The following is an 18,162-nucleotide window of genomic DNA, read 5'->3' on the forward strand; positions in this document are numbered from 1 at the left end:
AAGGGAAGCAGTTACAACAAAAATGTTGAATAACTTAGTGTAAATGTGAAATGAGTAAAATAAGCATGGCCAGCTAAAGTAGTACCTAATTTATCTAAGGTGAACATTTATTTTCATCACTCATTCTGTTGTTCGAATTCTTCCTTTTAAATGGCACTTTGACATCTTTTTTATAGATTATGCATATTAATGTAATTGTATTTACTTGTAGGTGGCTCTAACCAAGAGAGCTGATCCAGCTGAGTTGAAAACAATATTTTTGAAGGTATGTATAAAGTAAATATTTTACTCTTTTTGCTTGAATTTTTTATATCTTTTGCTACTTTATTGCAGCATACAACTCTTGATAGTTTTTCCAACCATTAATCATTCACTGTATTATTACCATGTTAGACTTAAATACCATTATCAGAATTGAACAATGCTCACCAAGAAGTCAGATATATTCCTGAGTGATTATTGTATTGACTCAGAAGAAGTATTACTATCTTAGAAAAAACCCGCTTTGTTCGGAGAATGTGGTGGGAGTTTCTATATTGTTCCTACACATAGTAAAATGTTCGTGTAGACACCTTGCTGTTAGACCATGTGGTAAACTTTCTTCTCCCATCCTTGCTTCCTTCCTTCCTTCAGGGTTATCTCTGCTTTTATAATTTGTAGAAGTGTTGGGAAGATCACCTTGTGAAGTGGTGGCCATATTTATTATTTAAATAAAATTCTCTCCTGGTTTCAGCTGGGATAGAGTTAATTTTCCTTCTAGTAGCTGGTATAGTGTTATGTTTTGGATTCAGTATGAGAAGAATGTTGATAACACACTGATGTTTTCAGTTGTTGCTAAGTAGTGTTTATATTAAGTCAAGGATTTTTCAGCTTCTCATGCCCAGCCAGCAAGAAGGCTGGAGGGGCAACAAGAAGTTGGGAGGGGACACAGCCAGGACAGCTGACCCAAACTGGCCAAAGGGGTATTCCATACCATGGGATGTCATACCCAGTTTATAAACTGGGGGGAGTTGGCCTGGGGGGAATTGCTGCTCGGGAACTAACTGGGCATCGGTTGGTGAGTGGTGAGCAATTGCATTGTGCATCACTTGTTTTGTATATTCCAATCCTTTTATGATTATTGTAATTTTATTATTATTATTATTATCATCATCATCATCATTATTCTCTTCCTTTCTGTCCTGTTAAACTGTTCTTACCTCAACCCACAAGTTTTACTCTTTTTTTCCTGATTCTCTCCCCCATCCCACTGGGTGTGGGGAGGTGAGTGAGCAGCCGCGTGGTGCTTAGTTACTGGCTGGGGTTAAACCACGATGAATTCCTTCTGTGTTGGCCTGCTATAGAAGTGTGCAAGTAAAGAAATGACTTGTGTACTTGCTTGTATACTTGGGAGAAGTGTGCTTTAATGTTTTGCTGGAAATTGGCTTTCTTTGACCCATTTCCTAAATCTAAATAACTATTCCTAACCTTCCGAAGATTTATTAGTACAGTGTCTGTATTAGTTTGGTAGTCTGGTATGAAAAAAGAGAACAGGAATTGGTGGGCCTGGAGAATATATTTGAGGTAGGTGCCACAGTGCTACAGGGAGCTGTTGTATCTGAATTATTATTATGAAGGTGTTGAGTGCCTCAGAGAGCTCATATCTTTCCAAGTTCCTCCCTCCACCTTCCCTTTTTCCAGCATCATGCCCCACTCTCCGTGCACTTCTTGGCATGTTTTCCATTGTCCCTTGTGAGCTATTATTAACAATACGTGTGGGTGTCACTATGTATACTGCCAGTATTTATAGCTTTGTCATATACTGTCAGTATTTATAGCTCTGAAATCAGATTTTCAGTTGAGGAAGGCAGGATTTAACTTATGAAGTCCCGGAACTTGTGTCTGTCAGGAGAGCAAAAAGACTTTTGAAAAAGGATGGGATAATGTGATTTTAGAGGTAAATGCTTGAAGAGTAGGAGCAAGGCAGCAGAAAAGGCAGACGGGGAGTCGACTGCTGACCTGAGAAGGTGGCAGCATTGAGGAAGAGAGTAAACACAGTAGAGAGAATCCTGGTCCCTTCTGCAATGCAAGGCAGCACTCGGTTGTGGTGGGGTGGGTTGGTTGGTTGGTTGGTTGGTTTGCTGAGAATAGTGTGAAAATTGTTTCCTACCTGCCTGTAGGTATTCACTTCTCTGGTGTTTCTAAAGATTGTAGCTCCCTCAGCTTTCAGTTTTGGTGGATTGAATGGGTTGTGGTTGAGCTCACTAAATACCACCTCCAGCTCCTTTCTCTTCCTTTTCTGCTTCCCCTTCCACTGAAAAGAAGGGGTCTCAGTAAAGTAAAGTAATGAAATATGAGGTAAACATTTTGTTCAGTGTAATACAGAAATTGTCCTGTTGCTTCTGCAGATTGTGGAATCTTCACTTATAAAATAACTTGACAGCCATTCTTTCTACTTCAGTTAAGTATTAAAAAATATGATTGCCAAGTAGGAATAGTAGAAATAAATACGAAGCTAGAAGTTTAAATACAGTTGATTACAGTCAACTTTTAGTGTATTTAATACATCAAACCCTCAATAAAATGTTTGCAAATCTTATTTAAAATGGGGTTGAACTGGTTAATACTTGACTATCTAAAATGTATGTAAATAAGTTACCAAAAAGCCATTACGTACTATTGTATAATATCAAATTCTCAGTGGGTATAATTGCCAAAGTGGGGAAAAACACAATTGTAAAGAACCATTTTTTTTAATGTCTCTCCTCCAAAACCAATAGAATTGATGTTTTTCTCTTTTTGTTATGATAATTTCCAAGAGTAACTCTACTTTTTCTAAGTCTTCTACCATAACCCCTAAGAGATTAGATTTTAGTCAAAGTGATCAAGCTGACATTTTCCAAGGTCATTTTCTATATGTAGTGTAGAGTACGTGAGTGGATTTCAAATACACTTGAGTAAATCACAATGACAAGAAACGGGGGGACACTGAAACCTTATGCTGTTTTCTGTTATTGAGTGCCCTAGCAGGGGGTTAGCCTGGATGAAAAAAATGAAATATAGAAGCATAGGCTGTCTGACTTATTTGATTTGTTTCTCAATAGCAGCTGTGTTAAAAGTTTCTGAGGCTGGGATTCTGAAAGATTCTGTCTCCCTGCAAATGATTACATTGAAATCAATTGATCTGCTAGTCCTTATAAAAGTATACAATTCAAAATTCCTTGCAGTGTATCAAATAGAAAGCTTGTGTTACAAACAGTGTCTATTGAAACAGGAATCCTTAAATGCTAACCAATATATAGATGCCAAAGCAAGTTATGTTTTGTTTGGGCTTGGTTCTCTGAAGCCTTGTTTCTTGAAGATATTGCTGTACCTGAAGACTGTATTTATATAACACTAGAAGAAAATAATCTACTTACTGTTACACTTTGGCATCCCTCTGAGAGTTATATACCTGCAGCAGGTATAACGGTACTCTGCAGGCACCAGTGTGGCTCTACGAAATGAAAACTGGCAGTTTCCTTCCCTTAGCAGAGCCATAGCAATGTAAAACAAACTGTGTTTTTGAAGTACGCTACAACATAGCAATAGGCATCTAATTTATTTATTACTTCAGTGTGGATAATGCTCTGTGGGGAGCTGCAACAATGGTTTATCATCCTACCTTGCCTTAAAAAAAAAAAAAAAAAAAAGAAATTAACAGTTGCTTTCCTGTTCTCAGTGCACATTTGTTATCCCAAGACAGACCTTTTTCCCTTAAAGCTAATACATGGTTCTGCAAATGTTGCCTGGGTTTTCTTTTCCTCTTAATTATTGTCCTTATCCTTTTTCTTTCCTTAAAAAACATTTTTAGGGTTGATTTCAAATTTACCCTTCTACAGAAAATGAGGGCTTTAAACTTTGAGGGGTGACTGAGGAATCAGGGTAAAGATGATAGCAAAGGCAATTTTATTTATTTATGTATTATCTTCAGAATATTTTAATATTCCTTTTCCTTGGTATGTGACATGTTACTGGAGGCTTCCCTTGGGAGCGAATATGCCTAGTTCTGTCAATAGCTGTTTTCTGGACTAGTATGCCAGTAACTATGGTATAAAGTGGGAGTAACATATGCCGGCGGTGTTTGGTAAGGTGTTGGACCTCTCTTCTTGTTTCTGCAGTGTGGTGAACTGTCGGAAGTTCTTGTTTTCTGTTACGTTTTCCTGCAAATGCTGTTCTCCGGCCTCCTTTCAGCAGTTCAATCAAGGAGGAGTGTCTGTAGGTTCTCCTTTACTTAGGGAGCAGCCGTGGTTGAAGGTGATGCGGTGGCATTCCTCCAAAATAGCACCCCCAGGTGGACACCCCAGGTGTGGGATCGTTTACTCCACTAGCACTGCAATGTCATTTCGTGGGTGTAAACCTGCCTTCTCATCCTGAAGTGGAACGGCTACACAAAGGAGTCATTTCAGATAAATAAGATATGCTGGAGTATCCTGTTGCTGGCAGAGTTCAGTAGGCCTGAAATGCCACATGCATGTTAGCAAACGTGCGTGTGCTTCATGTTCTACTTCAAAAAAACATTCAGTACTGGAGCATTTCTAGACTACTGTGGAGAAACTGTTGACATGATAAACAAAAAATCATATATCTGCCACTCTTCTGGCTGGGAAGCTAAGCCTTCAGCTGCTTGAGTACTCCCCACTTACTCTTTCCTGTTTGGGTGTAGGCTGTAGGTTCTTCAGAGCAGAACTGTCATCTGCTGTAACGTAAGCCTCCTCCTGATTGGAAACTATGGGTGGTGGTAATAAATGCCTGGAGAAGGATGTATTTGAGGCACTAAATGTTGTATTCATTTAACAGTATGCAAGTGTGGAGAAGAATGGTGAATTCTTCATGTCTCCTAATGACTTTGTCACACGGTACCTGAAGATAATTGGAGATGGTTTGCCTAATGCAAGCACTGTACAGCTCCTTGCAGGTGTGGTGGATCAGACAAAAGATGGGTAAGTGGTTTTTTTTCTGTTGTTAATTTAAAAAATACAAAACCATTCTTCCAAAACAGTCTTGATGCCTGAAGGGTGGTGGGGTTTGGTTTTGGTTTGGTTTGGGGTTTTTTTTGCTTTTTTCTGCCTGCAGATACATAAAGGAATACAGTATCTTTTAAGTGGAAAGAGTAGAAAATATGTTTTGGGCTGCATGTACCATTTAGCTGAGCAAACCATTTTCTATCTACTATGTATTTTTAACTCATTGAACCTTTCATGTTTGTTGGCTGGCTCCCCTAACTCCTGCTTTCCTTTCCTTTCATGAGTCTTTCTGTCTCTGTTTACTGTATGTATCTGTCACAAACACATTCAAATAGCAGTCCAAAATAAGTTTAGATGGTGTAGGAAGAGACCGTATAAAAAAGTGCCCCAGCTTTTTTTTGCCATAGCACTGTTAAAGGTTTTTGCCACTGTTTTTTTCCCCTAAGAGGGAGGAGGAGCAACTAAGGTATTTAGGGAGCCACTTTGCAGTCTTGGGAAGACAGCAGTGAAGTTGGTTGCACATGGTTTACATTTGAAAGGCTGGCTTTGCCAATAGGCAAGATTAGCTACCGCTCCATCTTCCCCCTTCTTTAATGAAATCCTAGCTTTTGCTTTTGGTACTTGCCCGGGCAAGCTGTCTCTTCACCCATATGAATGCATTTTTTTAACCCTGCCTTTAAAGTATCTTTAGAGAAACTTCAGAATAATTAGCTATGGACTTAAAGTCTGTAGTTGTGGCATTTTTAGAAACCAGAAAACTTCAGGCATGACTCATATCAGTGGTTGCAGAGAATAAAATGTGAGATAAATAAAGCATGACTAGAGAATGCAGGCTTCCTAGGGAACAGATGCATGTATAACTGAGAACTTTTGCAACAGTTTCTGTGCTCTCTTCTGCTCAGCCAGCCTCATGTATTTGGCAGCTGGGTACCTTAAACCTTGCAGATGAGTTAATGTGATGATTGTTACCCTTGGTGAAAGAATTCTGTAAAAAGTCATATTGGTAACATTGGCATGATGGCAGCAAGAAAGTGGTGGCTTCAGGTAGTGTTTGACTGAAAACATTAAACATTTCTCAGATTTCTTCCCTTGGTTTGATGCCTGCAAAAACGGCATTTGCCAAATTACATGGCTTCAAATCCATTTTGTAATAAGAAGATTGAGAGTATAATCCATACCTTGTGATTTGGATCTCCCTCACAAGCAGAAGCTGGTGTCAGGAAGAGCAAAATGTAAAACTGTAGCCTATGTGAAGTTGTTGACAAGTTGGGATTTCATAACTTGGCATGAACTTGTAGGAGTTTTGCGGTGTAGTATTGAGGCTTCTAATTGCTGCTTTCTGCCATGAGTAAGGACTGTTTCTGCAGTCCAGACTGTGCAGTGGCAAGGGACTGCATGTTCCTAACATGTCTTTGGAGAGTCTTTTCTGGTATTCAGGCTGCCTTCTTGTTTAGCTGCTGTACTAATATGTGAAAGAGTGGAGAAAGTTAAGAAAGTGATTAGCATCCATCTCTCTCTACCCTGGCATTGTAGCATTTTTTTGCCATGTGGCCAGGCGTTTGTATCTTGTTCTAGTGGTGTATAAAGTAATTTGCAGTGATCGTCTGAAGCAAGGGTCAATTGCTTTTTGGTTCCTGGAATGAAATCTCCTAGGGATGGCAATAGGACCTACTGGTCTTCTCCTATTGAATTCTTTCCAGCTTGGCAGTCCAGAGCTCCTGGTTTTAAAGTGAAGTACAAAACTGCTTTTGTTAGTGTTCATTTTTAATAGGCTGGTCAGTGTTTAGGGACTTACACGTGTTTAAGGTCATGAGAGTCTGTTCAATAATTTAGCTTTATTTCTAGTATAAAGTAGAAGGTAGCTTGCAAGAGCAATGACGAAGTTAATTTTGTTATAGTGTTAGTGGCTTAAAGTAGTGCAGTTCTGAAAATACTGCTAGGATATTTGTAGAAGCATTTATCCACTGTCTTGGATCCCTGTTTTGCTCTGAAGAAGCATCTCTTCTTCATGACTGGTGAGCATGACCACTCTCTCAGCCCAGAACTACCAGGGTTGCTCCTAGCACTTTTAAAAATGCTTTTTAATTCCTTCTGATTTTGATGAGAAGTTAGGTACCGAGTGTAATCAGTGAGGAATACTAAAATGGGTAAGTCACTCGGGTGAAAGGCAGATAGCACAAGAGCTTCTGACTCATGAGCAGAGCAAACAAATAGGCAAAGAGTTGCTTACCCCAGAGCTGAAGAATTCCTGAGTGTGGAGTGTAAAGAACAGTACCTCTTATGTACAATCTGACTGTGGTTGCTGTGGACAAAATCTCTCATGTAGCTCTAGCACAATTCCTGCATTGCCAGAGATTAAGGATTTGAGGCTATCTACAGGAGCTGCCATTAGTGTGACAAAGGTACGAGATCTCTTAAGGCAGACTTTGTCATTCAGTGAATATCTGTTGCCTCGGAAGCAAGTTTTACCTCCATCTTAAGTCAGGGCATAGGGTTATTTGGAGGTAGACTTTCCTTCTGACCTCTTACGGAAGCATCTTTTTAAGATTTCCTTTAAGAAAAGGAAATGCTTTTCTTGCTGATTGCCAGAGAAGCCTTTCAAATTAGTAGATCGGTAATAATACAGATTTTTTTTAAGTCTTATATTGCATGGCTGTAGTTTGTATGAAACGGACTTAAGGGCTTTGATGGGTTTCTGGCCTTAAGCTTCTCATTCCTAATTTTAGTACCAAAACAATGCTTCATTTGGCTTCAGCTGGATCAGAGACTTTGCCAAAATACACTGGCTTTCTTAAGACCTGTCAGCAACAGGCCAGGCATTTTCCATCCTGCCTACTATAACATACTGTTTTTCAGTCTTTTGTTGTACTTTTAAACATCTGTCTAACAAAATAAGTATTAACTCCACATCTCTGTTTGGACTGTAGTAACCAACACTTTACTGAGAAATACTGTATGCTTTATTTTTAGAAAGGACAAACTATTCAAAAATAACACCTGGAAATGCCAGCATTTTCCGTTACTATTGGATATAAATTTATACTCTAATGCATCAATTTATACTATACTTAGTTTACCTAGGTTGCAGCATAAAATAATAGATGTAGCTTCAATTTGTGTCCCATTATGCTATCAAGTTTAAATTGCTGATACAGTAAAAACATATGCATTGATTTCTGAAGAAACCTCTTCATCATTGCATTTGTATGTATTATTACAGTGGGTGATGGCTTTTTTTATTTTGCATGGCTACATACGGACTTTCTTTGGTGGGAATGCATCATGCCTATGTGGTGCCCAGATTCCATGGGTGTGAGCACCAAAAGAAGAAGCATGGAAGAAAGGAGAGATTAGTAAATAGTGGGGTTGCTGCACCATACCCAGTTGTTATGTTTGGACTGTAGCTCTTGTGTATGGATGTTTTTAAAATATCAAAATTTCAGCCTTCCTGAATAAATCATGCCAATATTGGGACTGATAACGAGGATGTGAAGGTGAAGGAAGACTTTGACCAGTTGGGCAGGATATCTTCAAGACTGAAGTAAAATTTTGTAAACATTTCAGCTTCCTCTCTTTGTGCTGTTAAAATCACTAGGCTTTTCTCTGCTTTTGTAACATAAATGAGCACTTGTTTAGGTAGATAAAATAACTCTTAAGTAGTATATTGAAGTCCATGTTAATATGTGCTGTTTAATGACACCTAATGATATTCAGTGAAGGGTTGTGCTAAACCCAAAAGGGTGATGCTAAACCGGAGAGAAAATGTGTTACCCAGGCAACTACCCTTGTGCAGTACAGAGAAGTGAGCATATGGCTATGCAGTACACATTATTTCAGCATCTTTAAGCATTAAGAATCACACGTGTAATTGACTGTGAAAAATTACTGCTCAGTTACTGTATTGTATGGTCATAATAGAAGTAAATGAATACGTCATTGTTGCTAGAATAGATCTGTTGGGAATCACTAGCAGGCTAGTCTACTTAGGGAGCAAAAATACAATAAGAAGAAAATAGCTGGTTTAATTAACATGTAAAAATTGGGTTAATTTGAATTCAGCTGGCACAGCAGATATTAATGTCTCTTCTTTAACAGTCTGGCTAGAACCACACAATTTGTACACTTTTAATCTTCCTAGTACTATGAATAATTGTTTTTAAAAATGGATATGGGGTTATTTTAAGCATCTCTCTCTGACTTATTAGGGGGGTTTATTACTTGCAAGTACTGACAAAGAATGCTTCTACCAGCATAAAATCTTGTAGCAGTGTTAATACATGGAGTTTTAATCAAATCCAGGCCTGATAACATGGAGTATGTTCTTAGCGTGGTGCTGGGATTCTGCTAGGATAGGTGCTGTATTTCTTTTCTGTGCTGTCATCACTGTGTTGGGATCTGTTGGTAAGGACATATGCTGGTTGTTGTTTCACACAAAAAGCATCTTTATCAAAATGCTGTTAGCAGATATTTTAGATTTTTAATTCTAAACAATCCTATTCTAGAGTCTTGTTGCCTGCTGTCTATTTTGTTCTTTCTCTGTGTGGGCTTTATAATCTTTGGGACAGAAGAGTTCAGTGCTTTGTATCTGCTGTTGTGGAAGTTGTCAGGTATGTAGCCAATAATAATGGATAATAATGAGCTTTTATAACCTGTAAGTCCCATAGTAACAATAAATATGCATAAATGGAAAACTAAGTAGCTTGTGATATATTGGTTTAAAATTGCAGGAAATGTTGCATTTTTTTAGATTTCTTTTGGCATAGGAGAGATGGAAGTTTTCTTCCATTTAAAGACTGAGTATCTGTGTATTCTGTGTCTAACAGTTGGGAGTACTGAGGGCTCCCAAGGAATTTAAAATAAACAACCTGATGGCCTGCCCATGTGCTAACGTGCATATGTAGCGAGTCATTGGCTTCTTTGCCAGCAAAGCTTAAGGCATGCTTATATGTTTACTGGCATCATCAATTGTGAGCTTAATATTAAGAATACCTGAGGAGGTTTCTCTTTATTTATTTCTCACACTACATAATAACCTACGGTGGCAAGTTCCTTTAACTAGTTATTTGTTAGACTATTTCTGACTCTACATATGCTTTCTTTTACTTTTATTTAGTGCATATATATTGAGGGAGGTAAAGTAGAACAGCTTTTTGGCCTTCTCTGTGCCATGTTTTTTTTTTTAATGTCCTCTTTTGTTCATCTTCTTGTTTCATGTTCTTCACGGAAATCAACTTCTGTTACCCTATGGATGTTTGGCTGCTGACATGCAGCAAGCACACTTCTGTGTGACTTGAAATTAATTCCCTTAAGACAGGGTGGCTGGAAATTGCTGTACAGTCGTGGGTCGTCATAACTTGATAGAATGTCTTTTCCAACCTATTCAAACACTTTGTTCTTCACTGTTATTGCATACTGAGTGGAAGTTTTCATTGAACTGTCTGCAGTGTCATTTTGAGTCAAAGTCCTAAGGATATAGTTAGTTTCTAATAAAAAAAAAATAATTGTATGTGTTTCTTGACATTTGTTACACTGAATTTTGTGCTTCTCAGAAATAAGTCTTTGTTCCCCAGCTACTGCCATGTGAACCCATTAAAGCTATGCGCTTGCTACGCTGACATAAAGCAGCCTCGAGAGAGGGCAATCTTAAACCTCCCAGACTGCCAGCAGGCCCTGCAGCCACATATTTGAAGATCATTTTAAACTGTACAACCTAGACATTAAAGAAGTAGCATAACAGAAGAATGGTTGGCCTTTGCCTCTTTAAGAATAGGAGTTTGATCTCCATTTGAACTCTTGGGTGTGACCCAGAGAAATTAGAACTGCTCAAGGTCTTTGCTGTAGCCAATCTACTGCTGGAAACAATGCCAAGTTGTCTAATTATGTATTTCTGCTTATTAACTAACTTAAAGAAGGGCACTTCTGCTTTTATCTGTGTTCTGCTACTGCGCTCATGTATTGGGAACCTGGCTGTAATGATGAATTTGAATAAACTGCTCTTGGGCTGAGGAGTGATGTGCAGACTACTGCTTGAAATTTGTGACTCAACACGCAGGACTGGAGGGCTGCAATGGATGACTAATAAGTTGCTAGCAAACAGATAATACATTCCAATCGGTTCCTTCTGAAGTGAGTGGCAGCATGTAGGTCTCCAAAAGCCTTAAGTACTGAGTCTTGAGGGAAGTTACTCCTATCTTTATTGGCTCTCTGTCTTGCCAGTGGAGGGAGGTAGGCTCCCCCAGAGGGCAGTTCACTTAGACATTAAAGCTGAGGTGAGTAGCCACGCTGAGCGCTTTGCTTATTTTATGTTCTGTTGTGACTTGCTGAGAGGAATAGTTCCTTGTTCAACAAAGTCACTTCCATCTAGCGATATAAAGGCCTCCTGACGGTATTGGTGATAGGGCATTTTAGGATAAATTTTAATCCCTATTGATAACATTTTGTACACATTTTGGTTGTGATCTTACTTCTTCTGTATAATCTATGTTATATTGTATTTCAGTTTCCTGCGAGCAAGTGGTTTCATAGCTCTTGCTTTTTCCTTCATCCCTTAGGTTGATATCCTTTCAAGAGTTTGTGGCATTTGAATCAGTCCTGTGTGCTCCAGATGCATTGTTCATAGTAGCCTTTCAGCTGTTTGACAAGACTGGCAAAGGAGAAGTTACTTTTGGTAAGACTGTTATTAAATGTACACTCTTAATTTAAAAATTCCTACTTATGCCAAACTACTTCACCATCTGTTGCTGTAGGAAACACAGTGATTGGTAGTGGAACTACACTAGTGCCAAGCAACTTCCTGGCTGAGTTTTTTTAATCATTTACATGTGCACAATATGAAGTTGAGGTCATGGTCATCTTCATGGTTTTCTCTGGAGACCTTGTCACTTCTCTTTTTCTCTTCCCCAACATGCTTGTGCAGGTCTTCAGAACAGCAGTGAAAGGTGACTATAGGAAATGATTGTAAAACCGCAAGAAAGTTGCCAGAAGACTTGGGTGAATGTTGAGTCTGAAATTACCCTGAATTATTTTTTGTTTAAATTGGCTATATTTCAAGCTGTCTTCCTTTTCACTTTCTTCTGTGAGATTTTACAGCAATAAATCCATTATTAACCTGCCCCCTCAACCGCCCCCCACCCCCCCAAAAAAATTCAGCTGTGCATTGGAGGTGTGGTGTTTGCACTGACAACATGAGAAATACTCAGGCCAGTTTAAAACTTGATTATGGGGACTGTTTATTTCTAGATACTATACAGACAACTTTTGATATCTGCAGGATTATCTGCCACCTGCCTAATGATAAGGGCCATTCTGTCTGGAAGAAGGATTCAGAAATTAGCAGGTTTTAATAACTTCGGACACTGAGGTTGCACTTCAAAAAGTATGGGTGATTTTTTTGCCCTAAATACCTACACTGGATAAAATTGCTATTTCTAATCTGCTACATTTGGACATGGTTATCCATATGTCTCAAATTTTATTAATTTGTTGTTAAACAGTTTTAAGTAAAAGGAAAGTTGGATGACATTGGCTTTTTTGTCTTTCTGAAATGTATGGTTCACATGTCCTTTGTCTTTTGCTAGTGTTCCCCACACATGTTTTATGCTCAGTTAAAAAATAACTTCCCTTTCCATTTGAACTGACAAGATCCTGTTACCATTGCTTGAAGCATCACAGTATTCCTTCTACCATCTCCAAAAATCTGTATTTGAAGTTGCGGCTGGTGAGAAGACTTGCTGTCTCTTCTTTTGTCTATTTTGGTTTTTCATTATTTCGGTTGTCTGTTGAGGTTGTGAAAGATGTGCTTTTTGTGTGCTATATTACTTGTTAGAACAGCTTTTTAAAAATTACTACAGATGCTAAAAGATTTGAAAGAATTTCAGGAAAAAGTTCTGCTGATCATAACCTTGATGAAGGAAGTATTTTGTGCCTAACAGTCTTGTGCATGTGTATGGACAGAGAGGTAATGAGAGATGGCATGCTTTTAAATCAAGAGGGCACGCATATTTTGCAGAGGTTTTGTTCCAGCGCAGACAAACCAGGGTTCTTGGAATGCCTGTGATGTGCAGGTTCTTGTCTGCATCACAGCCTCTGGTTGCTTGGAGCGCTCGTTAATAACCTAGGAAGAACTGTAGTCGTTTGATCTGAATGCTGAATCAGTCCGACTTAACTTTTTAACTCTTGGCATTCTTGTTCGTATTTTTTCTACTGGCAAATGCTTCCCTTGGGGTTTGACACAGTGAGTCAAGGGATTTGTTTGGCATTTGAAGTCCATTGAAGTCTTTCTAGTGATGAGAGAAACTCCTATGCCAGGCTGTATTTAAGGTATTTGAAAGAGGAGACATCCCAACATTGGCAGAACCTCAGATAGCTTTTTTTTTTTTTTTTTTTTTTTTTTAATTCCTTCCTCTCCCCCTTTGAAAGTATAAATGCATTTGTAACTTTTGTATAGTACCTTGTGGCTACCACCCCAGCAAATGCCTGGAGTGGGGAGGATGTAAGAGCTGTCTCAGTGTTGTGCATTCTCAGCAGAAACGGTTACCTTTAGACAAAGCTAGTTTCTATTTTCTATCATAAGAAAAAAAGCTCTCCCCCCCACTATGAACCCCCCCTAATATTTTCACGGATAAATTATTACAATACTGTCCTGTAACTTTGCCACTCAGTGCCTCAGTCATGAGTCTTTGAGGTTAATTATAAGATCTTTTTCCATTGACTTGCATGAGCGTGGGATCAAGTCCTTATCAAGGTTAGGAGACTTAAATAGGGGGTTTGTATACTGTGGAATTACAGTGTGAAAGGAACAGAAGAAAAGGGAAAGGATCGCTTTTCACTATACTGCTGTTAAGTGTAGTATCTCAAGGATGCCATTATAAGTCTGTATCTCAATTTATTGTTGCAAAGAAACAGCATGGCTTATCTGTGCAGTCATTGTTTTTCTGTATACTGAGATAATGGTATAAATATTTTAGCTTATACCGAACAGAATATAGGGCTTCCCAGCTGTGAACTTCACATTTTCTACTAAGCAATTCATCCAAATCTTATTCTTCCACAGGTGCACTTAGCTTGGCACCTTTGTAAAACAAACTAATAATGGGCTTTGCGTCAATGAGCTTTTACACTGAATGCCACGTCCAGGCTGTGGATATTTAGAGAAAAGTTCTGGGTAAAGGAGTTCCAGTATTTAATACTTTGCACTTACTTCTCTTGAAAAATGCTGCACTCTTACTTCAGCTTCTGGGTTGGAAATGCCTTTGCATTTTAGCCATGTATTGACATCTCTACAATTTAAAATGTTTCTTCCAAGTTACAGGTTAACTGTACCTGGTTCTTTGACAGAGCTAGCATGTCTTTAAAAGGGCTGATCCGCAAGCGGTGTGGGTACGTGGGGGTGGGTGGGAAGTATTTCTAGTTTATTGCTTTGTGAGGTGAATGAAATGGCCACTAGTAAATTAGTGGCCAGTGGCTGATTGAGACTACACCTGGCTGTTGCATCATGTCGTAGATTTATCTGCTGCTGAAGTGTCAAAGCTTTGACAGTTTGCAAGGAGTTAAAGCTCTCAGCAGGAAAGTGGGAGGAAGTTTAGCTGGCTTTTAAATTCGAGGCAAAGAGCAAACCATTGCTTCTTACTGTTGAGTGTTGACAGGCACATAAAAGCTGATAATGTAAGTCCAGGGGTTTAAGAGACTTAGTAGAGTTGCTTTTTTGTCGTATGACTGTATTTTAATGCCTCATTAAAGAAGCAGAGCCCTTTGAAATTCTTTACTAGATGGCATTTAAAAAAAGGCAAGATGGTTGGGTAAAAATGTCAATGTTTAAAAACTAAGTCATCTTAACCTTCATCTCTAATTTCAGATGGATAAATGAAATGATGGGAGCTAACAGTTCTGAGCTGTGAATAAATAACACAGTGGTGATATCCAGGGACTGGAACTTTCCTTTTCTTATACTGGTTCTCACAGCCCTAGCGAAGGGCAAAATAAGTGTTGTCCATGTTGGTTTTGCTGACAGAGAAAGGAAAGGCACAAAAAGACATGTGATTGCCCAAGTCTGTGCTGCCAACCGATGTTGAACCTCGCTTTGAAGATTTTCATTCTGATTTCTTTTAAAGTAGAATTTCCCACCAGACAGAAATTCTGGCTCTTGTACTTAATGAAATGTCGCTGTGGTATAGTGTGTGTTTTTCTGGTTTTGGGGGTATTTTTTAAAAGTCTTCTAATTCAACCTGAAGCTGTTTCAAAATGGATGCTGTGTTGTGCTGCTTTGAGAAATACGAGTATGCTGTAAAACAAGTCAGTCCTTTAATTTAAAATAAAATTAAAAAGCAAAACAACCCCCCCAAAACCCAGCAAAAACGCAAAGGGAATGGGGATCCTAAACCCCAAATTGTTGTTTGTTTAGCATAACAGCTGCAGAATCGAGCAATGTAATCTGCTTTTGTCTCAAGACAAAACTTTATTTACATGTAGACAGCAGCTATTGTGGGTCTCTGCTTCTGTTATTAATTCAGTGCATTATATCAGTACAGTTCTTAGGTAAACACATTAAGTAAGGATACATCTTACTAAGCACTCCGATTTGCTTATCTGATACTTGAATTGCCTGAATACTTGTTTGTAAACTTTCTAAAACCACATAGCTCTTAACAGAGGTTTAAATAGCTATACAGCTATTGTGATAAGCTTCAGAATTTTTCCTCTATGATAACGTTCTGTTACTCTTTCAATATGCCAAGAATTATTACAGGAGTCTCACAATTGCTTTCCTGACCGAAGGATTAGGTTCAGACTGTGTAAGCTAGCTCTTGCTTTTGTTACAGAGGATTATTTATTTTATGCTTTGCCCTGTAATTGCTTGGTATGACTTGGCTCTTCTTACGGGATCTGTAATTCTTTCATTTTTCTTGCACAACACCTAGCTTAGTGATGCCCAGCCTGGTACACTCAATACCATGTAAAGCAAGGAAAAGCTAAATCTGAACTACTAAAATAAATTGCTGAGGCTATAAGCTTTGATCACTTGATAAATTGCAATATTCAGTATTTCTCAGTGAAATTTCCATTGCTGGTTCAAACTGGTTAGAAGCCATTTGTAGCTAGTGATGTGTTAGCTTACACCTACACAGTGAAACATTTGTTGGTTTATAAATGACAGTTGCCTAGATATGATGATCCCAACGGCAACATTACAAATGCAAAATTTGTTTAGTCTCTGATATTTTTTGTTGTTGTTTGGACTGGATTTTGCACAAATAATGGCCAGTTTTAATTAAAAGAGGATGTAAAAAGAGGATATTTTCTTCAAAACAATTTTTGAAATCTTCTTGGTACTGTTTTCAGAGAATTTTGTTTCTAGACATATGTCGACTTGGCAGGATTTTCTTGTTTTGTTTTTTCTTTTAACTAAAATGTTATGTAACCAGGCAGACTTACATGAAGGCATCTTAAGTAAAACAAAGGCTATTTAGTCACAAAGTGAATCTGTCATTTTAAATATTAGGAGAAACTCCATCCTTTTACACAGTTGTGTTTCATTTGGTCTGGAAAATACAACTGAGTTTTCTAAATCATCCAGAACTGAAATTTGGTGTTTCAGTTTGTTCTGTGTTGTTGGTTTTGTTTTGAAAAATTTTTTTTTTTTTTTTTTTAAATCAGAGTTGCCTACTGACAAACATCAGGCTGATGGCTGAGCATCTCTCTTGTTCATTACCAAAACCCAAGGAATGAGTACAGAATTATCGAACAGTTTAGGTTGGAAGGGACTGTGGCAGCCATCTGGTTCAAACCCTTGCAGGGCCATCAAGACCAGGTTGCTCTGGGGGCAACATCCGTCAAGGTTTTAAATATCTCTGAGGATGGAGGCTCTGCACCCTCTGTGAGCAAGCATCTTCCAGTGTTTGACCACTGTTACAGTGAAAAACAATTTCCTGATGCCTAGTTGGGATTGCCCATGTTCCAGCTTGCCTCTTGTCCTTCAACTGTGTCTCTCTGTCTTCCCTTCACCCTCCCATTGGGTAGTTGCAGACATCAGTGAGGTCCTCCTTTAGCCCACCTTTCTCCAGGCTGACAAAACCCCATAGCATCAGCCTTTCCACGCATGTCGTGTACATCAACCCCCAACTATCTTCTATGGAGAAAATAGAAGTGGCATTTTATTTTAGTTAGCCAGGTTATGCTGTTTACCTTGGTGGAATTGATCTGGTTTTTTTATTCTTCTTCTTCAGGGTAAAAGGGGTAAATTTAGTCTTTATGCTCTCATGGGGCTTAGTGCTTTCCAAACCTGTGGTCTTCGGGCTCTGGCAGTTTGTTGCTCGCTTCTAATGAGGCCAGGAAAGGTAATAAAGAAATGTAAGGCTGTTGCCAGTAAGCTGAAATTATGGATATTCACAGCTCAAGTAGAAATATTTTTAAGGGATTGCATCTTGGAAAAATGTTGAAAACCTTTTCTGTAAGTCAATTATGTAATATTTCGTGTATAAATTCATGTTATTTTCCCTTACATCCAAGGAGGACAGAAGAAGCATACAAGCTTGGATCCAGAGTCTTAACTGCTGAGACTGATGGTACTCTTGGAAAGAGCCTGCTTTTATTTGGGTATTTGCAATGTTTAGCAGAGGTAATAGAAGTGCTTAGGTATCTCAGTCAAAAATCAGGGCCAAGCTGAATTGGACAGTGTATGGATATGTCATGAGGAAGTGAATTCATAGTTTTTAGAAGTGACAAGAGCATGAACAACCAGAGCAGGGGAAGGTAGGAGGATAAAAAAGTGAGAACATTTTCAGCAGAGGGGTGAAACTTGAAGCATATCATGGATCTTTTGATTGGGAAAAATCATAAAGGCACAAGCATGTTTGCTGTGATAATGTTTTCATTAACGTAAAATTAACCTGTAAGACTGCTCTTTCCTTGTTGAAAAGTTTGGATAGGGCAATTAAGTTACAACCGAATGAATTTTGTTCAGTAGCTAGTGCCTCTCTCCTAAAAGGGAATGCATGCTGAACTTTTTTGTTAGGGTTCATACTGGACTTTATGGTTTGCTGGGGGCTTTTGGGGGATTTTTTGGTTGTTGTCATCTTTAAAAGCCTACTTACAACATCTGAAAGACATTTTGTTAGCAATGCTGGTCTTAATCTCACCTCTGTGTACAACAGGTGCTATATGATCTTTGTTGCTTCTTCCA

The 18,162-nt window shown here is 38.6% G+C and overlaps 1 protein-coding gene across 5 annotated transcripts in view; it reads left to right on the forward strand.

Moving 5' to 3' along the window:
* Positions 1-18,162, forward strand: part of SLC25A13 (solute carrier family 25 member 13) — a 106,764-nt gene that overhangs the window by 25,001 nt on the left and 63,601 nt on the right. For all 5 annotated transcript variants that reach the window (XM_052801829.1, XM_052801820.1, XM_052801805.1 and 2 more), the window contains 3 exons: positions 212-265; positions 4,819-4,961; positions 11,537-11,652. In XM_052801829.1, coding sequence (XP_052657789.1) covers positions 4,852-4,961; positions 11,537-11,652 — 226 coding nt within the window. In that variant the 5' untranslated portion in view covers positions 212-265; positions 4,819-4,851. The remainder of the gene's footprint in view (positions 1-211; positions 266-4,818; positions 4,962-11,536; positions 11,653-18,162) is intronic.

The sequence above is a fragment of the Harpia harpyja genome, chromosome 1 (assembly GCF_026419915.1).
Source record: "Harpia harpyja isolate bHarHar1 chromosome 1, bHarHar1 primary haplotype, whole genome shotgun sequence".
NCBI lineage: Eukaryota > Metazoa > Chordata > Aves > Accipitriformes > Accipitridae > Harpia > Harpia harpyja.